Source organism: Annulohypoxylon maeteangense (assembly GCF_022496945.1).
Source record: "Annulohypoxylon maeteangense strain CBS 123835 unplaced genomic scaffold GGS22scaffold_1, whole genome shotgun sequence".
Taxonomy (NCBI): Eukaryota; Fungi; Ascomycota; class Sordariomycetes; order Xylariales; family Hypoxylaceae; genus Annulohypoxylon; species Annulohypoxylon maeteangense.
The window spans coordinates 1113435-1139200 of NW_025953248.1; the positions used below are offsets into that span (position 1 = coordinate 1113435).

Here is a 25766-nt window from a genome sequence, read left to right on the forward strand (position 1 = left end):
TCGCTAATTCGCCGTATTCATGAGCTGGGTAGAGCTATTGTACATTCGAGCAATCGCTAGCCACGGCAATTTTGTCAAGACGAAACAGGATTCATCCTAAGGGATTTATAATATTGTTGTTGGCTGGCCGTCTTGGTGGGGACCTGGGAAAGGCAGTTTTCGATGCAGCCGTCGGATGATCTCGTCATAGTCGGGCTCGTTCTCCCGCGTTATGATGTTATGGCGGATGAAGAAATCGACCAGTATTAGGGCGCAGTTAGGTTTGAACTGACCTTGGGCGAGCTTCTCTCGCACTTCGTCCACAGTCCATAGCCAGAAGCCCGCGACCTCGCCATCCTTGGGTGAAGGAATAAAATTTGCCGGAAGCTCGATGTCGTACACCCATTGTGTCTCGGGGTATATCTGACCGGCCTCGCCGCCTGCCCGCTCATCTGTGATATAGATATACGTGTCCATTCCTGTGAACTTGGCTCGCTCTCGCATGAGCTCCTCGGGGATGTCTGCCTCCTCATCTGCCTCACGAATTATGCATTCGAAGGGATTCTCGTCTGTCATGAGACCACCTGCTACCGAATTATCCAACATGTTGGGGTACGTAGACTTTGTTGCGGCTCTTTGGGCTACCAAAATCTTCATCCCGTGGCTCGCCGTCTCATCTTTGACGTAGCCCGTCATGTGTACTCCGTAACGCATGATCCCGAGTAATCCCGTGCCACTACGTTCAACGCTGTATAAAACCTGCTTGTTGTCACTTCCGTAGACAGGCCACGGCTCGTCCCGCCAGCCGCGTAATATGTCGAATGTCTCGTTCTCCCGCCAGTACTTCATCAAGCCTGCCACACGTGCCGATCTTTCCTCGTTGGTAGGCAGTTCGAACGCACGTACCGTCCGCTTAGCCTCGTCTACGATGACAGGACCCCGGACCTCCTCGGGCGTGTCCAGGAGCTGCTTGAGCACAGACTCGAGCATGTAACCTAGCGGTTGACCGTCCTGCCATACTAACGTGTACAAAGTCTCGTTGAGAGCTTTGAATGCTTCTGGTTCCTTGTCTTCGTAAGGAAAGCTATATGCTCAAAGACACTTTAGCTCTGACATATATATCATTTTCTATATCAAACAGGATGAACAAGACTTACGCATCTGCCTCCTTCATGATGTCAAGATTGCTCATGAGTCCCGACATTTTGGACTCCCGGAGCCTTCTGAGAATTTTGTGGATACTTGATATGGATGCGGCGGAGCTATAGGCTCTATAAGGAGAGCTCGGGTGGCTTGTAGATAGGAAATGTGAAGTTGTAAAGGGCACACGATATCTGAGATTTGTAGGCTTGTTGCAAGCTTGGGATTGAAGAGACGAGTGTCTTGTCCCGTTCTGTTCAGAGGAATGTCGACTTATTTGTCTTCTTACAAGAAGTTCAAGCCGTGATTGACGTCCAAATTTCTTTCCAATAGTTTCTCTTGCTGCCTCACTTGACATAGCTTTCAAAACGACATATATGAATCAGACCTAAAATCCCTTTATTATAGGACTAAGATAGTAAACAGAAATCAAAACAACCAACTTCAAAGGACTATTCACAAATACAGATTGTCTGTGTTAGTTGTAAACCCCATTCACATATCAAAAGTTAACAGATGTAGCGTTAACGTTACACGTATTAGCGTGCTGGGGTTACACTGTTACTAAACCGGTAACGCACCTACCCACGCAGGTAACACGGAAACCCAGCTGTACCTTCCCGGCGCATTTTCTGCCCCTCCATAAGATGACGTCGAATTCCATCTTCGTAAAGCTTCAACATTCCGTTTTCTTCTTCCGTACCGACCTAAAACCCATCATTCCAGCAGTCAATCCCACCCATTCCACCATCTAGGAGCTCCTTCGATCCGCCTCGACCCCTCTCCGGGTCTTGGAGAAAGTCCGCCAATTAAACCTACCTACCTACCTATCGTACCTCTCCAATCCGCACCACGAACCCCGGGGCCAAAAAAAAACAGCAATCGAAACGAAAAGCAAACCGACCACAACAATGAGCACCCCCCAACCCCTCTTCGGCCTTCTTCCCGCCGGCCAACCCCTAATAACAACGCCCACCTCGCAACCTCTCCCCTCCAACTTCCTCTACGTAATCCCCCACACGCCGCCCTCCCCTTCCAACCCCACCCCCAAACCCTTCTCCCACCTCGCCGTCTTCCTGCTCCCTGGAATCGAACTGCCCCCCGGCACCGCCGCCAGCATCTACATCGCCTTAAACCCGTCCGCACTAACCACATCCTCGGGCTCCGACCCCAACTTCCAATTCCTCGGCGGCGTCGGCCCGGGGAAGGAAAGCGCCGTGTTCAAGCTGTCGCCGAGTAGTGCGGAAGGCGTGGTCATCGGGATAAGCGTCGAAGACGCGGCGGGTGTCGCAGAGAAGATACGGATGTTACATCCTTCCGAATCGTCTAGTACTGCTGTTGTGCGCGCCGGAGGAGGAGGAGGGAATGGGGGAGGGGCGCCGTCGACACAGGTGTTGGCGCAGCGGATAATACAGAACGCGTTTAATTTCCTCTCTGGGTTCAGCGGGACGGTTGGGGAGGGGGGAGTCGAGGTTGTGCCGTTGAAGGCGTTTCAGGAGTGGTGGCGGAAGTTCGAGAATAAAGTCCGGAATGACCCGACGTTTCTGGAGAGGGAGCAGGATTGATTGGGGTGGGATTTTGGTGTTGGGTAGACCGTATTGAACGAGAGAAGTACACTAGAAATTGTTAGACTAAAGGGTGATTGATGTCTACGATCAGGAGAATTGGATCTTAATACTATTGGTAAGCCGCGACCCTACCGCTCCGGAGCGAGAAACTCACTAACACGTTGGAAATGAAAGGACACACTTCAGAGACGAAGGACGATCATATAATAGCTATGTTCAGCTGATGATTGTCTCATCTAGAATATGTAATCTACCTAAATACATATGATAATTCTTCACACATGATGACAGTTGAGACATACATAGCAGCGCGCCGGCCAATTGAGTTGAAGTGATTTCATATATTCAGGCCATGTCTGGCCAAAGTGATGTGATCGAATAGCTAAGTAGCTAACTCCTTACGGAGACAACGTGTCCCGTCAATAAATTCAACATGCTTTTGCTCCAAGCTGACTTCGTGAACGTTCGTCCCGTGAATAACAAGTAGCCGCAATCCTATGCCGCCTTGAACTCCATTGCCCCGTATGCCCCTAATCCTGGTAACTCCGAACCTGTAGCCCTACAAAGTAGTGTGCCGCCTGAGCAATGAGCCGTTGCTCATTTGGTATAAGAATAGAATACAATGGTTATTAGTCCTCCGTTAGGGGGCTCATTAATGGGCTCTTTAGTCTCGTAGGACTAGCCGCTCGACTCCTCCGACCGGCGTTGAGCATTTGTGGGAAAAGCCTCTCGCGACTTTCCGTTCGGACCACCAATCCGCTTCGATCAAGGGCGTTTCCTGGTTGAGCATGTTTCTTGAGATCATCGAAAGAGCCCATATTTAGCTTCGGTGTAGCTAGACCGGACGATCGACCGACTCTTGATGCTCCTCCACTACTATCAGAATGCTCACCCTCATCTGACGAAGCATCGCCTAATTCAAATTGGTCGAGATCGCCTTCCTCTAATACCCTTTCGTAGTTGTATGGTCCGCGGCCGAACAGTTTATGTGTAATAGCCGTGAACCCGAAACCGGCCTTCCGTGGGCTGCTCGGGCGTCGTCGTCGGCGTAGTACCTTGTTGACTTTACCGTATAGTCGCATTCGTCTATCTCTCTTCCGCAGTAGGAAAGCAAGGAATAAGAAAACTAGTACGAAGAAAAAGAATCCGGATGTCGACTTTGATTTCGCATGATCTATAAGATCCTCGGCTGTATCACTCCAGTTATCGTCGTCTTCGATTGCTGATGTCGTATTGTAACTGGATCCAGCGTATTGGAAGTCTGAAGGAATGCCCTTCACGTTGCTACCAAATCCGACGGGAAGAAGGTAGTTGTCTTTGGGGGGGATTTGACCGGCTGCGTAGAGTACCATCTTTCCAAGTGTCCAGCTAATCTCGATATTGTTCACCTCGTCAGCAGCTTGGAACGGGTTTAGAAACCCCTTTTCCTTAGCAGCCTCTCCGATACCCTTCGTGACGTTGAATCCTGGGGTTGGCGTATGTTCTATGCCGTATCTCGGTATGCCAATGCCTTCATGTAGCACACTGATTAGCCAGGATGCCTTAAAGCAGGCCTCCTGAGCTTCCTTCCCATGATCTTTCTTCCGCGCCTCAATATTTGACTCAATCTCCCCCCAGTGTTGGCTGCAAAATTCTACGACCTTCTTTTGGTACGTGTTAAAGTCGTACGCAGTGTCGTCGTTCTTATTCGCAAACACACCATGAGTTGTGTGCCAGTATTCAGAGACTCCTACGAAGTGGTTTATGTCGAAATCGATCGGAGGAACATGCTGGCCATTGAATAAACAGGGCTTATCCTCGCATGCCACATCTTTTCCTAGTAAAGGTCTTGTTCGTCTCAAGCACTCGTCAAATTCGCCTGTGCCAACTAGCTCGAGTTCGGTCGAAATTCCCTTGATGGTCTCGCCCTTCTCGTTTGTTCGCAATCCCCTCGGTAGGCAAGGATCGGGTACCTCGTGCTCACCATTGATCAAGAACTCATCGACTAGGGTCTTGACATAACGTTGCCGAGCTTGGTTGACACCGAATCCGAGCCATGTCGAAGTAAAGACCTTGTATTCCTTTGGTGCACCGTTCAAACTTCGCATTCGTAGCAATTTGAGATCGTTGCCGTGTTCTTCGGCTACTGTAGCATTCGGCGCGAAAGCGATCTGTGCCGAAGCACCGCCCATATCTAAAAATCCATACGTATGGTGATTCTTACCATGAGCATGTCCTTCTGGGTCATCGAAGCCTCCTAGGAGATAATTGGCTGCTATCCATCCGTACAAACCTTCCGTCTCGCCCGGAATGACCTGAATATGCGTATCGCAATCGGGAAGGGAGAATTTCGTATTCGCGCGAAAGTATGAACATGTCTCTGTTATGACAGCACGTTGCTGAGTAGGAGGCAATAATCGCATGCCGGCCGTGGCCATAAGAAATACCGGAGTATCCGCGTGTTTGTCGCTAGGTATGACATCAAGAGCTCGTTCTACTAATTGCTGCAGATGATCGGGTCCGACGTCTTCCGGATGTTCGCCGAAGGTTGAAATGCCCGGTCGTATCTTTTTTGTCCATTTCTCCTTGGTAATGATATTGGGTAAGCTATGTAGTTCCGCATACGTTGCGTCTTTAACGGCTTTCGCGGAATCTAGCCATCGGTAAATATGTAGACGCGTCCCTGAGGAACCGGCATCTAGAATGACACCCCATCGCCCTAATTCGTAGCGACATTAGTTAAAAAGGCTGGTAATTGGATTTTCGATGATTGCTGGTAATATTCTTACATTTCTTCCCCATGGCGATAGAGGTTCGGTAAGTTGCAAGGCCAGGTCTAAACGAAACTAAGGGGCAAGGCGCAATTGATGCGATGTTATGCTAATTGCAAATTGTTGATCGTTAATATCGCAGCATGACTTCGATATGCCTTAGTGTATAAGTGACGAATGTGACGACAGTGACGAAAGAAGGTTAAAGCAAGAATGTGAAAATGGTGTGAGGGTGTGAGGTGTGATGACGGGATGGTTTCAAGCTTTGTTTCGATTACGCGTTCTGAATGGATTGATAAGAAAAGTATTTGTAGGTAAAAATAGGATTAGGCTACTAGGTGAAAAGTGAAGAGCGAAGGAAGAGAATAATAAGAAACAGTTTCGGATAACGAGCGAAGGTTATGTCAGATTAGTAGACAAGGTTGACAGGCAGATTGTTCAGATAGGAAGATAGGATTTCGATATCTGTATCTGTTGTCGTCTGTTGTTTAGAACGAGAGGCACCGTTGGTAAGATGGTGGGTTATTAGGATGACGGGAGATCTACTCAAGACAGATTGTGCAAGTGTCTCTAGACTTAATAGAGGCCAAGGAGCCTAGAAAACTAGAAACGGAGGCCAGGACATGGGTTGAAGCTGAATCCTGGTATGATTTCTTTTTTTGGTATGGGATGAGGTGGGGCAGCAAGCATCAACAACCAATAGAATTCTCCAGTTATTGTTCGTAATCAACGCTACCGGGACATAGCGTAACTTAAAAGTATTTTTAAGTATCCCTTACTCTCAACCATGGATAGATACGGACTTAACCAGCGTCCAATCTGATCTAACCAAAATTCCAACGCGTGCTAAAGGAAATGAAGAGGAGCTGTTCTCAACCTTATCGTTTCAACGGTAACGCAATACATGCATCTGCTGGATTAAGCTCACATACGCATACACATACATACATAATACATTGGCATGACAACGCTAATTGATTGAATTTCAATCGAGACTTTAATAACATCGTATAACCGCTTTTGAATCTCATGATACAACAATATGTCGTCATGCTCGTGTAAACAACAGAAACCGATCAATCATGTCATAAACCATGTAAACACCCACTCAAATACGAAGCGGGCGAGTTCTCGAAACATGTGGAATTCCGATGCTAAAAGATGTTCGCAGCCAAGAACCGGTCCGAATAGTGGGGACCATATGTACAAATTCGCGAAATGCTCGAGATACTCATTTGGTACATATCGAGTACATAACCAATGCTAGGCTCATGAAAGTGAAAAAGGGGGGCGACCCGTCCTACGTAATCTTTGTTTAATGCATCGAAATCACCAGCCAATCACACGTGGTTTTCCCACCCCATGCAGATACCATGTTACCAAATGTCCTTGCTATCCGTCCTTGCTCTTCAAAAACGAGGGAATCAATTCCATAATATATCCGGGGATCGAGGGAGGTTTGAAACTGAAAGGACAGAACAACATTCAACTTTACGTACATATGTAGCGACTCGTCACTTGACATCATATGTCAATGTCATATCATCTCATCCCACCTCTTCATTCGTCGTTCCTGACGTTTCTAGCGAAACTGACCGAGTTCCGGATCGGCTCTTGCTAGTCGCGGTAATGATCTTCTAGATACCTGCCTTTAATGCCGCTGTCACGCGTATCCGGGCAATCATCGACATCATCGCCCTCCGTCTTTTCCGTCTCAGATATCCTATTGACAGGCACAACTGCCATGCATCGCGGCTGATTCGCTTTGCTGCGACGTTCATATGATCTTTTTAGTCGATCAATGGACCCTACCAACCCCTGCTAAGTGATCTAGCAGAGATAAGGCTATGAAAAAGGCTATCGAAACTACAACTGCACTCCATACTACGAGCTTCCAATCCAAGCGAAGATCGATGTTTGCAAATGCGGTGAATAGCATCGAGTAGGTACCTACCTATCAATGAATTGAATTGAACCGTTCAGGCATCGGTTCAAACGCATGTAACCTAAGAGAAGCTTAGCCGTAGCTCTCTTAAACACCATAATCCTCCGTGTGCTACCGTGCTGCACTTCTCGATGCATCTAGTCCCATGTAATAGATAAGGCTATTCAAATGACTTATTAAGAGTACATGAGGTAGTAGCAACATGCAAGTCTCATTGTGCTACAGTTGCACCGTGTTTTGAGAGAATTATAAGATTCTCGATGCCTGGAGTTCCAGGCTTCTTTATAAGCAGATTTACTTCATCGGTTGCCTTTAGTTAAGCAATCTAGACAAGCCTATCTCTAGCAAACATTCCATAAGTTTAGGACCTCTCACGGTAATTGATGACCACCTTGTAGTTACAAATTCCCCCAGCGATGGAAGTACCTACTATTATTAAGGTAAAGAATTGAGCCACAGTAATCCGTAGCACGCATCTTAAAACACCAAAAAACACAGGATTCGGGCTCGCTCTGGTATTATTACTAGCTAACAACAATAACATCACAACTAATTCCAAAACGCATATAAGTCGAATTGAAGTGAACCGAACCAGACAAACGAGCTCATCGCCACCACAAATCCCCAACATCTCTTCAACGTACGCCCTTTCCTTCTCAGCAACAGCAACTTAGTAGGGAATGCCGTTGGTCATAAGCTGGAACTGGTCGTACACCATGGTGCTGTAACTTCCCGCGCTCTTCCTGACGAGATCTCTAACGAAGTCAGCAGCTTCGCGTTCAGTTCGTTCGAGTACGAACCTCTCCTTGAAGAATTTGACACTTTCGGGCTTAAAGCACGGCAGCCCGCTCTCCATCATCAGAAGCACGATCTGGCTTAGCTTCTCCGCGTGGGGGCGGCACGCTAGGAATGATTTGACGCACAGCTCCTCAAACCATTTGAAAGCTTGGTGGTCCGTGCTTCCGCCCATGACAGCCAACATTTCGCCCGTGAGCTTGAATGGAGCGCGTTCAAAGCGAACACCTCCGGGTGCGATGTCGAAGCAGAAACCGAAATCGATGTGGAGGATGTGACCCGCGTCGTCAATCATGATGTTACCGTTATGTCGGTCCTTGAACTGTAGCAGGAACGAGATAATGCTGTACGCCGCCATACTCTTCACGAAGTTGTTGCGTGCGTGCTGGAACCGGAGAGAGTCCTCGTTACCATACTTGCTGATGAAGTAGTCATATAATCCGTTTACCGCCTCACGACCGAGCATGTCTCGGGAGATCGAGTTAGGCAACACGTCGATGACACCGCAACCAGGAGCGGTCGCGGTAACGCGGTATGGGAACACGTAGACGTCGAGCCCGACACTGTGGAAGATACCACGGAACGCGGCAATCATCTGTAAGGCTAACACATCTTGTCGACAATCATCACCAACCTTAAAGATAGCGCTTTGCCAAACCTCAATTGTATTTTCCTCCGGCGTCTCGCCGTTGCTTACTTCCTGCGAAACTTCTTCTGTTTCTTCTACGCCACCCTTCGACTTCTTGATACGGAATGTAGCCATGTAAGGTGCCTTCGCGTGAGACTGGAGAGGCTTGCCGGATTTACGATCAATGCCGATAACAACACCATCGGGGTTGCTAGGTAGGTAGACACCAACGTCGACTTTGATCTTCCTGAGTTCTTCTTCGATCTTTTGCTTCTTTTCAGGTTTGTCACGCTTAATTAGCGGCTTAAGTTTGCCAGATATACTAGTGACCTCATCGAAGAATGCGAACTCTCTTTCATAGAAATTTCTGTCTTCGTCGGAAAAGCTGCCGACCATCTTCTCCATCACCTTGTCGAGAGCAGGCTTGATAGCATCAGGCTAAGAAGGGGTCAGTAAAGGGGCTGAAAGATTTTAGGAATGAGAAATCTTACAATTGTTGCATCGTCATCTTTGTAAGAGTTTGCTTTCATATTCCAGATGATTTGATGGGCGAATAATTGGGAAAACTGTGCAGTCTCGTTGATGTAACGCTCCACATACCCGAGAGCATCAAATCGAAGACCTTGCACAATCTGTGGCACATAAAAGAAGGTCACATCAACTGAATGAGACTCCAGTGCTCTCATAGCATATTGGATAAGGAACGGATGGTTTCGATAGGCCGGCAAGAAATATGTGACAGCAGTCACAGGGTTAACCGGAGCCCAGAAGAGTAAGTACTGCAATTATTAGTATTATGCTGGATAGAAGGGGAGAGTGCGGTACCTTAAGCTGGAACCGAACATCAGGTGGCAGTTCACCCCCTAATAATATCGGGAGAGCCTCAGGCTCGGAAATAGCCCTAGCCGGGAAGTTCAACAGCAGCCAACGAACCTCGTTATGTACAGCTGGTATAGAGAATCTGTTGACCAGCTCTATTGCTAGAGAAGGGTCTTCAGCCCAAGCCACCCGAACCAGTGGTTTCAGAGTAGTCTTCAAATTAGCGCATGATACACCAAAGTAGGGGTAAGTAAACTCACTTCGAGTGCTGTCTTGTTATGGGCCATCGTATGCTGTCTATGTCCATCATTGATTGGGTGTACCCAAACGTTCAGCCTAATCTGTTCACTCTCAAGCAAAGTTTGAAGCAGTATCTCTTTTTGAGCCAACGCCTTGAAGTTACCAGCAGTCTGTGATGCAATAAAAGAGACAGTCTTGAGGGCATTCATAACATCAGTAATAAGCCGGACTTCAGTCTTCAATTGGAGAATATTGCTCCCAAAAGACCACTTTGGCGAATATTTAAACCAACTTAATCCTGCAGATAAAATCTTGTCTTTGAGACGCCATTGAGTCGCCAGACGGACTGTAGTATTCATCTTCAATACCCTGAGACTGAAGAGAATAATTCTCAGACGGAGCTCCCTAGCCATGGGATGCGAAATCGAACTTTTCAAGGCATCAAGCGTCACGTCGAGCATACGGAGGAATATTCTATGCGTATCCGGGCTACCTAGTCGCGTGGCGTTGAAGTGGCTGCTGAAAAATTGGATGAGACGAGTGTGCGGAGCCAACAAGTTATGTACCTGTTGTCGACGCCTCGTAAGCCCCTCGTTATCACTAGGAGCGAATTCTTCTTTGAGGAAGAAGGGATCCGGGTGCCTAGTACTATTAGCATTGAAATAAAAATTTGGGGGGTCCATCTTACATCAAGGTAGGGTTGAATAATCCAAGTTTCTTATGGATAACGATCTCCCATTGTTGAGCGATTTCAGCAAGTATTCGAGACTCCATCCTAGGGTTCTCGTTCATAACACCCAACCATAGAGACACTCCAAAGTTGATTGATTCTTTGGTAAATATCTTGAAAGGAATGCTGACAAGATAGTGAGTGATAGAACTCTCGTCTCTCCCGCTGCGGCACAGAAGAGCTGCGGCCCGTCGAAGAATGTCTCTCACATCGTGGAGAGGAGTTGTCTTCTTGCCGGTAACCCGAGATTCTACATGAGCTAATGCCGTAACAGCGTCGGCGCGGTCGGACGGCGCAGCTTTGATGAACGAGTCTCGCCGCATCATTGGCATAACATTTATGAGATCCTTACCATGACTAGGTAATGTCTCACCATACCGATATTCTTGGCGCGTTGTGTATTGGGCAATAAAATGAGATGCAGTGTTGATAGCAGTTTGACCCATCGGATCTAGAGAGGTCAATCTCTGGTCTGTAGCAGGTATCGACGACCCCATCTCTACAGCGAATGATCGACCAAGTGACATGTGCCCATACACCCCTTCATCTTCAAATTCAGACAGATACGTCTGGAGCAAACCTTTGACATCAGAAGGCGCTAGGTTGATAGCCAACGAGACCCACGATCGAACTCTTGTATACAAGTTGTTAAGCGTAGTCTTTCTGAACGAATAGTCATCTGAAAGTTCAACCGTAACGTTTCCTAGGCGAGAAGTGAAGACCGATCTTGGATCATACATTTCGGTTTCGCCTTCTAGACAACTTGTCCACATAAGAGACAATAGCTCAAGAAGTGCAAATAGTGATGACTTCTGGCAAAGAGAGGATGGAGTCTCTCGAACAAATTTGTCTGCGCAGTAAAATGCAGCTTGCTGAACGCGTTGAATACGATGACAACACCCGCAGAAAATCGTTGCAAGCTGTGAGGCTGCATAGTGAGCAGAGAAAGTCGGAAGCTTTGCTTCTAAGGTCTTCGACAAGTACTTATCCATCACAACAGTTGTTATACCTTCCATAACACCCCGTACGTCTTCCTTACGCATGCTGGGTTCTAGATAGTATGACAGAGTCTTGGTACAGTCGCCGGAGTCGGCACGGAGACTTTCAACTAAATACGCAGCATGCAGAAACATGACTTTCCTGTAGCTCAGACTCCTAATGTCAGATGCTTTTGACGGGACAAGCTCTGTAAGCAGTTTCTTCTGTCTTGATTCCCGTTCGGAGGTATTGGCTCGGCGAAGAACAGTATTTAGCTCGATATCACTTTCAACCTGCTCACCTCGCTGTTCGGCTACTAGAGGTGGGGAGTGGATAGCCATGATCCGTAATTCATTGATGTACTTCTGGCCTCTTTCGGTCAGAGGAGTGAAGCCATGAACAGCAATATTGAACCAAGCGTCCCTGATTAGAGTGTGTTTATCATCATCCTGGCCAGGTAGATCCGTAACGAAATCATGTGTTGACATTAAGATTGCTACAGGTTGAAGAAGTTCGGCAATTTCGCGTGCGGCAAACTCGACGTCGGACTCTTTCATGTGTTGAGACTGATGTACATCTCCTTTCGAGATCAACTCTTCCAATATGTGATCCCAGTAAATTTCAAAAAGCGGAGACTCGCGCTTCACATTTGCTGATATGTGATTTCGGGCTTTCCTGACCTAAGTAGATGTTAGAAATATTGATGGAAAATAAATTTAAAGGTGAGCCTTACAGCATCAAGAATTAATGCATTGTCGTCGGCAGTTGCATTATGACAGAGTCTCGAATATAATCGAAGAAGTGACCTAAATTCCAATTGCCCTCCATTTAGGGAGAGGACGCTAGCACCGGTAATGATATGACTGTCGACTTGCAAATTGACCTTCGTCAATTTTTGTAGCAACATCGCCTGCGCGAGTGCCGTGATCTTCTCATCATTGCACAAATCTGCAATGCTGCATACCGCTTGCACAATATTTCCATATACTACTGAGGTATCTTCTTCTCCTCGGATTTGAAGCGAGAGGTCACTACCTGTAGAATGACCTCCTTGGTAAACATTTGATAACCCAGCAGCCCCGGGACCCAAATCAGCCGATCCATTTTGGACATTCGGATCGCCATCCGGACTAAGCACATTTCCAAGTGCATATAACGTAGTAATGACGGCATCCTGAGAAAGCAAGTGTAAAGCAAATGCCAGGCATCGCGATGCAGTAGCGACAATATTGCTAGATAGCGAGGTCTGTACAAGGAATCGGGGAAGAAGTCGAATTACAGTTGGAGCAAAGCTTGGCGAGATTTTAGAAAGGATGGCCATTGAACGAAGGACAGCCGATGCCAAGGTCTCGTCCGCCATTTGAATGGAATTATCCAAACATTCCTGAAGCCAAGTCATGAGGAACTCGGGGTCAGCGGCATCTTCGTTCAGCACGATACAATTGAGGTAGCCAATGATTGTAGCGGCCTTGACGGCATAGGCTAGTCTCTGCTGAGAAGACGAGCCGAGCTCAATGAAGTCGGCACTAGCATCGAGGCGTTCCATCACATCCTGAGTAATACTGCTGTACAGCTCAATTGACTGAAAGTCGGCGTCAGGAATACTTGAGCTCAACTTCAGCAAGCTACTCTTGGACATTAGCAAATCAAGGACGTGAGAAGACCTGAGAGTTTTGACATCCGCGATTAGGAGAGACGTTGCAGAAACCAGGAGCCACATGAAGCTTCTCTGTAAAAGCATGGGCCCTAAAGGTCGTCCCTGATGAGAATAATGTCGAAGGCATCTTTTCCAGTCCTTAGCATTACGATCCGACGCATGGGCATTTCGAATCGTAGAAAATGCACCGTCCACGGCGGTTAAGAAGGATGCGGAGAGCATGTTGTTAACCCTCTGAATGAGAGCAAGTCTTCCGCCGGTCCTCCAAAAATTGGTCTGGGCAGAAGCGGCATCTAAGAACCCTAAGAGAGAGATGGCTATGGTTGCAACGCGGATGGCATCCTCGAGATTTGGTTGGGCAGAGTCGTCAAACTTGGGAGGGACTATGGCTTGTATAGCTACACGCATAGAAGCCAGAAGAGCCCAGATATTGTCAGACACCGTCTCGTGTAAATCATCATATTTATTTCCCAGCGAGAGCAAGGCACCGGTGACATTAGACGTCAATGCCTCGACAGGTGAAGGTTCGATCTTATTGAAGGCAGGCGAAGGGAGGAAGGTCTGGGCATGCGCTTCGAGGACGTAAGGTATCAATTGGTTGACGAGCTTCTGGGCACTAGAACTGCTCTGGACCATCGGTGCAGCTTTACAGAGAGAGATGAGAACTTCAAATTCACGTATGGTCTTGGACTCTAGTTAGCTATTTTAACCCGTCACTCTATTCGTATTCTCAAGTTATGACTTTACCATCGGAACACGAGCCAAAGACGACGTATATCCATTGGCCGAGCCATTTGTGGCTTCCTTTCCCTTCCCGCGAATATTCGTAGCTTTACAAAGTCGATCGAGGTCAGATCTATCAAAGGTTGTCGTTGAACTGGTGGCCGAGAGTATGGCGATCTTTTGCAGCGCCTGTTGGCGGACGTTGCGTGCCATTTTCAGGCAGGTTGTTTATCTCAAAGATTAATAGCACCAATCATTCCAACCTTAGCAGAAAACACTTTTAAACAGACGAATTGATATGATAACAAGAACGCCTACTTAAAAAGGGGTGTTGTTGTTGTCGCAAAGAGCGAGATCCATGGATGGAATTAAATTGGTGATGATGCGGATGGTGGATTCCCATACAAAATAAAGTGGAGCACCAGGTAGCGCTTTTCCTTAGTCATCAGAAGCTACCCCTGTCAAGCGCAGGTGGCAGGTGCGGTGCAAGAGCCAACAAGGCTGCAAGCTCGACGCGCGTGGATTGGAACCTTGGGAAACCTCATCATCATCAAAGCTTCCCACCTTTCATCAACCCAATCCATCCTATCGACTACCTCTACCTCTAACAATCCCGACAAATATAACGGTCGATACATATACAAACAACACCCGAATAATACGGCTAAAATCCGAACAAGATGGCCATGTTCAGCCAAAACCCCGTCCTTAACGGACCCAACTACTCCTTCGCCGATGTTCCTAAAGCTGCCCTAGATGGCTTCCGACAACACCATTTCAACCCGTAAGCCGAAATCAGCCCAGAAATATCACAAACCCAATCCCCTCGCCTGCGGACATTAAGCTTATCTAACCTTCCAACGCCCGCAGATACACCGACAACGGCGGCTCCACCCTCGCCATCGCCGGCGCCGAGTTCGCCATCATGGCCGGCGACACCCGTCTTACATCGGGATACAGCATCAACACACGATTCGCGCCCAAGTTATTCAAGATCGGCGGGTCGAACTCGTCGCAGGACGACGCCAACATCCTGCTCTCAGTAGTCGGGTTCGCAGCGGACGGCGAGGCCCTGAAGGAGCGTCTCGACGCTATTTGCAAAATGTACCGCTACCGCCACGGCAAGCCGATGTCCGTGAACGCGTGCGCGAAACGGCTATCGACGATCCTGTACCAAAAGCGGTTTTTCCCGTACTACGTCTACGCCATCCTAGGAGGGCTGGACGAGGAGGGTAAGGGTGCTGTGTACAGCTACGACCCCGTGGGCAGCTACGAGCGCGAGCAGTGCCGCGCGGGCGGCGCTGCAGGCAGTTTGATCATGCCTTTCCTCGACAACCAGGTCAACTTCAAGAACCAGTACGTCCCCGGCAGCGGCGTCGGCCACGAGCTGCAGGAGCGGGAGCGCGTGCCGCTGCCGAGGAACGAGGTGGAGATCCTGGTCAAGGATGCGTTCGACTCCGCCGTCGAGCGACATATCGAGGTCGGTGACGCACTGCAGATGATGATCATCACTAAGGACGGCATCGAGGAGAAGATTCTCCCGTTGAAGAAGGACTAAGGGCTTTCCGGTGCTCCGGTTCAAGCGGCTGTGTATCATAGCATAGGCAACGGAGTTCCTGGGGTCTAAATAAATCATGATTGATCGTTGATGCCTAAGGCTATGCTTGCTTTGGTTGGTGAGTGGCGAATTTCCATTAAGGCGGAAAGCCATTCGACTATCTAGTGCATCATTCACTCATGCGTACCTGTGCAACCGAGTACTCTCTCAGTTGCTGCAGCTGGAGTGATAGTTGCATGCGACTGCAATGGTATCCTCCAAGGTTAGGGGTAGCAAGCCATCGAATCTATTTTCGGTATCGTTGACCCCGAATTCTTATCCCAAGTTTATCGCTCACGATTTAATAAAGAGATTTACCCCTCTCACAGCTACATTTCGTGATCATGGATTCCTCGTGTCTGAGATGCTCATGATCATTCACCTCTAGCACGAGGCTCGGGTTTTAAGCACGAACCCCCGTATTCGTTTAAAGACAGGGGACTAAACTTGTTTTTCAGTCGTATGCCACGTACTTTCCAGCCTATTGGGTCCCCTAACGTAATGTTTCCAAGATTATTGGAACATAAGCGAGCGACACAAGCGAATCCCCGGATTCTTCGCCTACTATTTCTTGATTTCTCGCTTGTTCAAGTCCCGTGCTTTCGTCTATCTAACTCGGTAGCCCGTTTCGCCGCTGTTGAATCGGCAGACGTCTGTTGCTCCGGCGCAGGGGCCGCTGCCTGCCCACTTCATGCCAATATTCCGAGATCTGCATTCCGGACTTTGTTGCGCACGCCGTTCTGCCCGGCAGTCTCTTATTTACGAACCCTGTAAGCCACTCCGCCAATTCGAATTTTTACCTATCGTAAATCGGTCACCTGGAATTACGTAAATCCGTAATATGATATGATAGTAGATATAATAAGTTGGGCGTTAAGAAAGTCGAATTGTTCTCAACAATTCATAACTCCTTCCCCAACAACCAAATTGGTCCAGGGTGCCCCGCGGCGAAGACAGCGAAGCCGGCGGAAGAAACTGCGGTCAACATACACGAAGGATCCCTCGTACTACAACTCCGATTTTGCATAATATTGAACAGGCCATGAACTGACTTCTAAATCGTCCGCCGCATGATCTCTAAGGGCTAGAACCATCGTCGCGGGTTTAGTCGTATTTTTGCTACTTTGCAGCCTTGTTATATGATAGGTAGGATAGGTAGCCGGCGACTCCCGCAGAAAGTGATTGGAGGACGGGAGTCCCGCCTTGCGTCAGCTGACCCGACCACCCCCGAAATCCCGGATAATCATGCCACTATCCGTGTGAAAACTAGAACATGCGACTACACTTGTGGTCCTGCCGGCTCCGAAGGCCTTCCGTATGATATTCCTAAAACTTGCCAGTATCTACCGTTCTGCTTTGTGTCGCTACGGACCGCTCCGGTTCGACGCACGTAACCGGGTTGGGGGCGGAAACATAACTCCAAATTACTCCAAACTCAGGGGTGCCTCGCGTGTTCGTGCAAGGGGGCATATTTGACCCGGCATAACGGTACCGATAGGTCAAGGTGGCAAATAAGGATTCAGAAAATGCCGGTTGCTTGAGACGCGCAAACCCTTCGATTTCCCACGGACCAATGCCCCTATTCATGTCTAGTATGAACGTACGAAGTTTCCCTTTCGGCCCTACCTACCTGGAATATCTAATCATACCATACTCAGGGCCTTTTTGGGGCGAGGCCCGAGACCGAATTAATGGGCATGATTGGATGGCTGTAATAAAACCCTAGTAGAGCTATAGCAAACAGCCCATATACGTGAAATCATTGGCCAGCCTTAACGGAGTATATATGTCGCTAATGATCGTTCTAGCATCTGTGTGGGTACCGCTTACAGTGAGCTTAGGTTAGATTCTTATTAGTATTATTGGCATCTCGATGGTAGCTTGCTCTCGAGCTATGGAGAGCTGTCGAGCTAGCCGACTATTGGGTTGCCACCGAGATGGAGATGTTGATGCGGCCGATCATGCAGTCTGGTCCTACTAAGCCACAGGCTTCAGTGAATAAGAAGCGTCGGAGAGGGGTATGCTGGCGGGTAGCTGTGTCTCAGACAACGCAACCTCAAGAAATGTTAGATATGCGTCGGTTCATAATTGAGGCGCTTGCCTAGTGCGCATCACAAGTGTGATGCGGTTGAGCCTCCCCCACGACTTACATACCAATCACGATTGGTTCTCCCACGTGGTTTTTTGTTTAACATCTGCGGCTTGAGTTGCCTTCCAGAGTAAGTTAGAACCGTCCTGTTAACTCAGACAGCTCAGGGCAGCTCTTCGAGGTCGAGCTAGGAATGTGGAGAAGCTAGCTAGCAAAGAGAAGAAAATATCGAAAGCTGTGGCAGGGTTCTAGGAGGCGGAGAGAGACAGCTTCGGGAAATTGGAAATAGGACTCTGACTCGTAATTCCAAGCGGCCCCTGGTAGAACTTACACGAAACCATAGTTTGTGGCGATTTGGGCAGAAACGGCGAAGCAGCAAAAGGAGTCGAAGTTTTCCTCCAGTCATTGGTACTTGTCTGGTACCTGACTGTTGGAGAATTGTGTTGGGGAAATAAGCGCTCTTCACGCTATTAAACTGTACCTACCATGCGGCCATATGAAAGATAGGTAGGGTGCAGAGAGGCGAGAGGGCGCACCGGCCGTTAGGTCCTAATGTGCGTTCCAGATTGCCACAGGAGCACAATAAGCCCTGAAAGCAAGGGATAGTGGTTGTGGTAACCACTGCCACAGTCCCACGAAGCAGTGGAGAGTGACCATGGTCGATATCGGAGCGCTAATATGAGCTACTTTGTCTAGATAACCACGCATGGTACTATGCAGAGAAGGATAGAAAGTATGAGGCCTCCGGGCGACCTTGACGCATATAGCTAGGTTTAGGTTGAAGGGTTGAAAATTATTGAAGCTCTTCAAGTCCTAAAGTAGGTACCTGAGGATCAGAAGACTATGTGTTGTCGATCATTTCCTAATGAAGTGTTATCAAAACTCGTATTTGCTGCAATATCAAGTAATCGGGAAGGACGAAGTAGGCGGATTGTCAGACTAAAAAGTCGGTTGCTCGTTAGAGAATTGTCGGTGTCGGTAGAGTCTAGACTGCATAACGTGGTGGCGAGGCCGATCATTTAAGAAAGGTCCAGAGTTGTCCATAATAACCATGAACGGGGAGGGATTAGAGGGCAGATATACGCAATCGGAAAAGTGAGGCTGAGTTGTGTAACTCCAATGTTGGGCAGGGAATTATCGGCATATTATTTCTGGAAACCGCTACCGCAGATCCCGGGCTGCACGGGACGGATCACATGCAAGCTTGCTCCGGCAAGCTTAGTGGCAGGAACTACAGATATTAGCTCTGTAGGTACCTATCTCAGGTGTGTAACAGGGTAACAACCCTGAAACCTTGACTTACATACCATGTACCCATTTAGGTAGCATGTACTAGGTGATATCTCACCTATTGATCTGATACCAATCTCCCAATTTGTATGGCTCTTTTCTACCTCCATATTCCTAGGTACAGAGCGATTTGGCATGGTATTGTTAGCACATTCCGGACTTTGATTTCCTATGTTAATATCATCCTGGAACTAAGATTGCAATACAGAATATGGGTTATGGTACTTCACTCGGGTTCCTATCCCGGAGCAAATACTCCGCTATAAAGCCTCCGCTAAAGCCACATTAACATACCTAGCACATACCTAAACTTAGGACCTAGCAGCCCAGGGAACTACTCTCTAAGTACATGTAACCTTTTAATTACCTTAGAAGTTATCCTTCGGAATTGATGTATACTTGATTAAGTAGATAGTGTCCAGCTGACTCGTCACAGCCTGTAACCCAAGAACGGTAAAAGGGAACGTCGATAAATGAATATCTAAATGAAACTAAACAAGAGCGACATCGACAACCGCGATGGTAGGATGAGCAGAGCCAGACGGCTGTGGCGCCTCTAAAGCTGCTAGGTGATATTCAACTAACACACCCAACCCAATCCAGTTTTTTACGTGGCAGGTGCCTCGACATATTCCTAACTGGGTACCAGCTAATGCTTGTAATGCGCATGCTGCATGATGCATAAGGGATTTACATGTTCGTTACTAAAGATATACGATACTTGATCATGTAGATCTATACCAGGTAAGTTCTAAGTAAAGAGATGAAACTTTTTTTTTACCAAGCGAGGGGACATATCAAACTGACGGAATGGTCAGATTAGCGGACCGAAATACCCAAAGGAAAAAGTGGCGAACAAGCGGTCGGAGTTTACCTGAAGGACTTATGGAATTGTCGAACCGAAAGCCGAATTGTACATACTAGGTACTGTTGTAGGCGGGAAACACATAATCTCCCGAGCGATTAGATAATTACTACGAAATAGGTGGTGAGAAATATGAGCATTAGCAGATTCGTAATAGCAGGAAAAGATGAAATGATATTCAGGTATATTAAGATTCGTAAGACAAAAGTTGAGAGTACTATATCCTCATATCTGGTACATCACGTTACACAGAAACTATAAATTAAAAATCAAGTACGATACAGTACCTGCCTTCAACATTGTACAACTTATTATTCTAGTTGAACAGAAAGGGCGCTGATCATCGTTCGGCTTTGTGGCCTGACGCCTTCTCCGCATTAAAGCACTCTAATGCAACTTTGGCCTAGACCGACTGACCGATGTGTACAATTCTAGGTTGTACCCTTTTGAAGATACTTGCACCTTCCGTACATCTGTATTGTACATCTATACATCCATCGCACATCCCTTACACTACAGGAGGTGTACGTACTTAGGGTACTTTAGCTACTGCATGTGCAAAACACCGATCATGGAAATGGATAAGCAGTAAACGTCGACCTGTGGACACCAATGGAAGCTCTTTTTTAAAAGATCGCTGACCTCATTGCCAGCATCGCTTGTCTAATGCGACGCCAGAGTTGCAGAGATGCAGAATTCATCAGGGCCAAGCTGGAGACATTTCATCATCGACATCATCGCTCCTCTAAAATTCCCAGGAAATCCTAGAAAATCCCAGAAAATCTCAGGGTTCAAGGGATCAACAATCTCCACATCGACAAGGGAGTAATGGGGGGAGATGGGGGGGAACGGATGGGAAAACACCAATCTACAATTCCCCGATCCCATTTGCGACAATCCGACAAAAAGTCGATTGCGGCTCAGGCCGAGCCCTGGTATCGCATTTCATCATTCCAAGCAACCAGGCTTGCCGATCAAGATTCACAGATCTTCATCATCCACCAAATATCGCCTTGAAAAAAACCCAGCCAGCCAGCAAGGGCTAAATACATGTACATACCTACACACACCTCTACACACCATGCATCTGCAATCTGCATACCTGGTACCTACCATCCATGGGCAAATGGGCCACCGACGACATTACGACGACAAACCAACCGACAACATACCCTAAAATCGTCGTAATTAATATGTTGTCTCTTCTATTACCATTTATCATCCCAAGGACGGGGCTAATTTGCCAATTTCTTTCCGGGAAATCCATGCTGAACACGTCATATTTCTTACTTTCTCTAATTCTTATTATACCTCCGGGGGCTTGCTCAGCGTATCATTCACTTAATTAAAAGAAATGCTTCGCTGTAAGTGCAGCGGGATTCACTTTGCTTTGTTTGGCTTGGCTGCTTACGAGGAACCCCTCCAAGTAGTTTAGGTACCTCCTTCGTGGGGTATTGTGCATATGGTGCTTGGACGCGCAAGAGGAAACCATCCCGGATCTTACAAGCCAGATGGACAATCTACATTGGCGATCAAAAAAAACCGGCGCCAATTCTAGAAGGGACCAAAGTATACCGTATACAAGCAGACAAGGTAGATTTAGTCATCTCGAGTAGCGTCCGAGATTCTTAGTGTACCGTTCCGCTTCCGCTTCCGCTTCAGGTCATCAGTTGGTCATGGTAGCCATGGTCAATTATCTTCCCTAACAGCTTAGGTTCTTCAAGGTTCCTAGGATGTCTTCGGTTCTGCGCAGGATTGGTTCGGTCCTAACGACAGCCGCACCAATTTAGACGGGCCATATCAGCATCTACAGCGTTTAGACCCTGATCGTAACCGGTACCGAAAGATTTTGTGACGAGATCGGCATCACGAATCTGACAGTCCCGTGGAGGCTCTCACCTTAGACTGCCAGGACTGTTAAGAACCCCCAGGAAATATCTCTTTGCTGGAGACCCGGCTAGAACTTTTGTGGCTGAGTACCTAGTACTTAAGAGGTAGGGAATCGGGATTTGGGACATGTCCTGTCAAAGGGTGTCAGTAATAACTGGCTTCGAGACTCATGGGACCCCATGGACCCCCAAAAACGAAGACCCAAGGGTCTGGTGGCGAAAAAAACGGCGCCAACGAAACACACACCATCAGTCTTCTGCAAATTCCCATCTCATCTAGTCCCCAATTTTCGTCTCTTGCTATTGATACTCGTGTTAGCCCATTGGCTTAGCCTTTCCCACTCCCCTTCTACTTCCCATACTTCGGCTCCCGTCGTTTATCTGGGTCACCCGCTGTGAACCCATCCACTCCGGGGGCCCTGAAGCCGGGATAGTCCTGCATCACCTCTATCCTCTGGTTCGCCGTCTGATCTGCCCTGGCGAAGACCCTACCCAAGGTACTCCTGTACCATCGTACCTACTTAGTGTACTAGACTTCGCGGTCGTGTCTAAGGCGAGCTTGACAAGACTAGCTTTTTAGCCACCCGCATTGCCGCGAGTCGTCAACTTCCTTGTAATGTTTCTTGACGTTGTCTCATGATGTTTTCCCTCATACCATACTGCATACATACCGAAGGAAAGGGGAAAGATTGTCGTTACATAATGACTGCTTCTGCTTGATGCCCTAATGACCGGGATTATCAAAGGTCACGTCGGGCCACATGGGCTTCCTAATTAGCCACATCGTCTAATAATTTTTGTCGATACTCGCATTAACCTACCTACGTGACATACCCTAACTTCCTCCACTGGGGCTGAGAAGAGAGAAGGATAACTTTCCGGGTCCCTCTTTGTAACACAGATCATCGAGTCCTTCTCGGCAATCCCATAATCCCATCCCGTCGAAGCTATTTTGAGTCTTCGTCCTAGTCCTTAGACAGTTACCAGAAACCAAACACCCGTAATCGAATTTTTTCCACCCTGGGAGCCCAATTCCCTATCCTCCCCAGTACCCCATAGTTACCCAGCTCATCGACCTATGATTGTTGATGCCATCCCTGCGTCGGATCTGTTTTCATTCTCGGATTGGACGATTCGGGCGGTAGATCCATCCATAATCCCACAAGTATAATCACTTATTCGCTGAGTTGTGGTGCCACTAGAAGGTACGCGAGAGCTCTGTTCTTTACCGATCTGATACATCGTCAAGGCCTGTCTGGATCTTGATCAAGCCCTGGTCGACAGCAGCTCAGTCTTCGTTGATTTGCGTCACACCACGCAAGACTACCACTCTTCCTTTCTTAGCCTCATCAAGATTACGGGGGTTCTCCCAATTTAGGGTTTATCAGACGCCTGGCCACACCTAGTTTATCAAAGAAGTATTAGAGGAATAGGCTTGCTCAGGTTGTTTACAGGTTGAAGCAACGCTTGCGAAGACTTGGCATCCGAGCTCTTCCTCTCCAGTCATCAAAAATACATCTGGTGAGATCCAATGGAAGATGTCCCACCGCCTTCGGCGGCAAACAGCGAGTTTGCGACTGGAGACGTTGTCGGAAATATTTATCAAGGACGCGTACAGAATGAAGGGCAGCCGCCACTGCCGCAGGGTGCTAATCCCGCGAGCAATCCCGCCTTTCAAGGTCAGTACCAGCAAATCTACGATCCATCGCCCAACGCGTTCTCCGGTCAACTCGAGATGTCTCACGCCCAAGGACCGACTCGTCAGGGCCCTTACAATATGACCGCGATGGCTGCCGCGCTTCCACCATCCGGATATCGACCTAACTATAACCAAGGACAGCCACAGCAACGATACAACGCCGCTCCTTCGTCTAACATGATTCAACCTATGCCACAAATCACTCAGTTCGCAGGACCGCCGAATATGCCCCAACTTGGAGGTCAACCCTACTATGTAACTCAACACCCGCAGATGTCGTCCTACTATAATGCCCAATTTTCGTCGCCGCAACAACAACAACACCAGGCGCCACAGCAGCCGAACATGTCTCCGCGGCATAACTTAAACTACTACTCGAACCAAGTCATGATGAACCCGTCCCAGCATCCCCTTTCCGCCGGCGCCTACTATTATCCTCCATCGAACCAATATCAACCTTCGCATTCGGCTATCCAAAACCAGATGAACCCAGGACAGTATGTCTTAGCGGATGGCTCATCGAACAACCTAAGGGATGTCTCACCGCCACATGTCAACGATCAAACGAATTTGGTCACGAATTTCGTTCGGGGTGATAGTACGGCTATCCAGTCTTAAAAAAAAACGCGTTAGAATCGCTAATCATATGTCTTAGCTACTACGGACTCACGATCTAACATTGTCCGAGGCCCTCCCCGGAAACCCCGACAAAGCGGTGAGCTTCTCTGGCTTCCATTACTTAGGACTCTAGGAACACTAAGATTTGCTAGGCCATGCGATCTGGATAGGGAATCTACCTCCGCAAACCGACTTGATGAGCCTAGTCCGCCATGTATGCAAAGAGGCGCCGGGACTGGAATCGCTTTTCCTCATATCTAAGAGTAACTGCGCTTTTGCGAATTTCAAAGACGAACAAAGCTGCGTCGAGGCCCAACATAAACTTCACGACTCAAAATTTCAATCGGTACGATTAGTCAGTAGGCTACGAAAGAGTACGGTTGAGGGGGTAGGTGGACAAACGGCGCCGACAGGGCCAGCAGCAACTTCACCTGATGGACCAAATTCTTCAGCCGAATCTATGAAAAGCCCTCGAAGAAAGCACTCGGAATCAGCGACACCGGTATCCGAGACACAAAACGAGTCCCGAAACGTGGCAAGCGGTGATGCCAGTCCACAAAAGGACAAATTCTTTATATTAAAAAGTCTTACGGTGGAAGATTTGGAGCTGAGCGTTCGAACCGGCGTGTGGGCAACTCAGGCACATAATGAAGAAGTATTGAATAATGCGTTTAACGTAAGTGTTTTTGCTTCATTATTTTTCACTAAATTTTCTATCCTACAATATTTATCTAATATGACATACAAAAAAGGTGGTTGATAATGTTTATTTGGTATTTTCCGCGAACAAATCGGGAGAATACTTTGGCTATGCCAGAATGACCTCGCCTATAAACGACGATCCGGCGGCCGCTATTGAATTTGCGCCCAAGGCGCAAACTACAAGTGACTTGGACCTACCTAAAGCTATTCCAACTGAAGCTACGGATACTTGCCCTCGAGGACGAATAATCGACGACTCGGCTCGGGGAACTATATTCTGGGAAGTGGAAAGGGACGACGCCGATTCGACCGCGGACACGGAGGATTCCGACGACACCGCGAGCGCTAGAAGCACGCAGGAAGGCGAGGGAGGGCCTAACAGAGCATGGGGCAAACCATTCAAGCTCGAGTGGCTTTCGACTACGAAGCTTCCATTCTACCGAACACGCGGACTGCGGAACCCCTGGAATTCGAACAGGGAGGTTAAGATAGCAAGAGATGGGACCGAACTGGAGCCGTCGGTTGGTAGGAGACTAATCGGGCTATTCAACCGCATTCAGAGTCCCGGTCCAATCATGGGAGCAAGGCCCGGAATGCCCATCGTTGCAGGATATCCACCACCGACTATGCCTCCTCCGTACCGATGACGAGGGGCGTGACCCCGTATAGTGGGCGCAAAGCCGCCGAAAGCCAGGGAGGTGGCAAAAAAAAAATGTCGAGCTAGCCTGGGCTGGCTATGCTGAGCGTAGCAGGCATAAGCAAGCAAGCAAGCCAAAAAAGAATGCTGGGCCGAAGGTACAGCTTGTCGTTGTATATACACGCTTTCGAGGGTGAAGAGGGAAAAAAGTGGCGCTTGGCGCCTTCATGATATTGTACTATAGATAGCGCCCCACAGGGAAGCCATGGTTGCAGTTGGTCTATAGTAGCGATATAATGAAGAAGAAACACGACGGAAACGCCATTTGCATAATTATCGTCATTATCGAACGATGCATACGTGTTTGGAAAGAATGCCAAGATGGGTTGAATTATAGCTCATGCTGCTCATGCTACCCGTGGTGGTGA

General features: G+C 48.0%; 6 protein-coding genes across 6 annotated transcripts; 3 read left to right on the forward strand and 3 right to left on the reverse strand.

Annotated features, from left to right (window-relative positions):
• Nucleotides 1-105: 105 nt before the first annotated feature.
• Nucleotides 106-1183, reverse strand: GGS22DRAFT_183134 (NUDIX hydrolase domain-like protein; the record flags this gene model as incomplete). The annotated part of the gene is made up of 2 exons (XM_047964051.1): nucleotides 106-1063; nucleotides 1137-1183. The coding sequence occupies 2 exons, from the start codon at nucleotides 1181-1183 to the stop codon at nucleotides 106-108; spliced, it is 1005 nt and encodes a 334-aa protein (XP_047823626.1).
• A 480-nt stretch (nucleotides 1184-1663) lies between these two features.
• GGS22DRAFT_149169 (uncharacterized protein) lies at nucleotides 1664-2865 on the forward strand. Its single transcript, XM_047959100.1, has 2 exons — nucleotides 1664-2735; nucleotides 2798-2865. The coding sequence occupies exon 1, from the start codon at nucleotides 2031-2033 to the stop codon at nucleotides 2682-2684; it is 654 nt and encodes a 217-aa protein (XP_047823627.1). The 5' UTR covers nucleotides 1664-2030; the 3' UTR covers nucleotides 2685-2735; nucleotides 2798-2865.
• GGS22DRAFT_4097 (nucleoside phosphatase family-domain-containing protein) lies at nucleotides 2852-5657 on the reverse strand. The gene is made up of 2 exons (XM_047967013.1): nucleotides 5456-5657; nucleotides 2852-5385 (listed from the first exon to the last, which is right to left on the reverse strand). The coding sequence occupies exons 1-2, from the start codon at nucleotides 5466-5468 to the stop codon at nucleotides 3317-3319; spliced, it is 2082 nt and encodes a 693-aa protein (XP_047823628.1). The 5' UTR covers nucleotides 5469-5657; the 3' UTR covers nucleotides 2852-3316.
• Nucleotides 5658-7882: 2225 nt separating this feature from the next.
• On the reverse strand, nucleotides 7883-14457 carry GGS22DRAFT_149173 (uncharacterized protein). The gene is made up of 7 exons (XM_047959101.1): nucleotides 13977-14457; nucleotides 12306-13913; nucleotides 10553-12252; nucleotides 9885-10506; nucleotides 9631-9837; nucleotides 9297-9584; nucleotides 7883-9243 (listed from the first exon to the last, which is right to left on the reverse strand). Exons 1-7 carry the CDS (start codon nucleotides 14163-14165, stop codon nucleotides 8053-8055), a joined length of 5805 nt encoding a protein of 1934 aa, XP_047823629.1. The 5' UTR covers nucleotides 14166-14457; the 3' UTR covers nucleotides 7883-8052.
• Nucleotides 14458-15875, forward strand: GGS22DRAFT_149175 (N-terminal nucleophile aminohydrolase). The gene is made up of 2 exons (XM_047959102.1): nucleotides 14458-14736; nucleotides 14823-15875. Exons 1-2 carry the CDS (start codon nucleotides 14633-14635, stop codon nucleotides 15508-15510), a joined length of 792 nt encoding a protein of 263 aa, XP_047823630.1. The 5' UTR covers nucleotides 14458-14632; the 3' UTR covers nucleotides 15511-15875.
• A 7129-nt stretch (nucleotides 15876-23004) lies between these two features.
• Nucleotides 23005-25666, forward strand: GGS22DRAFT_194145 (uncharacterized protein). Its single transcript, XM_047965460.1, has 4 exons — nucleotides 23005-23979; nucleotides 24037-24096; nucleotides 24152-24675; nucleotides 24752-25666. The coding sequence occupies exons 1-4, from the start codon at nucleotides 23214-23216 to the stop codon at nucleotides 25346-25348; spliced, it is 1947 nt and encodes a 648-aa protein (XP_047823631.1). The 5' UTR covers nucleotides 23005-23213; the 3' UTR covers nucleotides 25349-25666.
• The last annotated feature ends 100 nt before the right edge of the window (nucleotides 25667-25766 follow it).

Excerpts from the sequence above, each read along its gene's own strand:
- GGS22DRAFT_149175 (XM_047959102.1), top strand. The coding sequence starts at position 14,633 with ATGGCCATGTTCAGCCAAAACCCCGTCCTTAACGGACCCAACTACTCC. Across the intron at positions 14,737-14,822 it reads CGACAACACCATTTCAACCC|ATACACCGACAACGGCGGCT; the intron begins GTAAGCCGAAAT and ends CAACGCCCGCAG.
- GGS22DRAFT_149169 (XM_047959100.1), top strand. The coding sequence starts at position 2,031 with ATGAGCACCCCCCAACCCCTCTTCGGCCTTCTTCCCGCCGGCCAACCC.
- GGS22DRAFT_149173 (XM_047959101.1), bottom strand. The coding sequence starts at position 14,165 with ATGGCACGCAACGTCCGCCAACAGGCGCTGCAAAAGATCGCCATACTC. Across the intron at positions 13,914-13,976 it reads CTTTGGCTCGTGTTCCGATG|ACCATACGTGAATTTGAAGT; the intron begins GTAAAGTCATAA and ends CTAGAGTCCAAG. Across the intron at positions 9,585-9,630 it reads ATGTTCGGTTCCAGCTTAAG|TACTTACTCTTCTGGGCTCC; the intron begins GTACCGCACTCT and ends TAATAATTGCAG.
- GGS22DRAFT_194145 (XM_047965460.1), top strand. The coding sequence starts at position 23,214 with ATGGAAGATGTCCCACCGCCTTCGGCGGCAAACAGCGAGTTTGCGACT. Across the intron at positions 24,097-24,151 it reads CCGGAAACCCCGACAAAGCG|GCCATGCGATCTGGATAGGG; the intron begins GTGAGCTTCTCT and ends AAGATTTGCTAG. Across the intron at positions 24,676-24,751 it reads TATTGAATAATGCGTTTAAC|GTGGTTGATAATGTTTATTT; the intron begins GTAAGTGTTTTT and ends CATACAAAAAAG.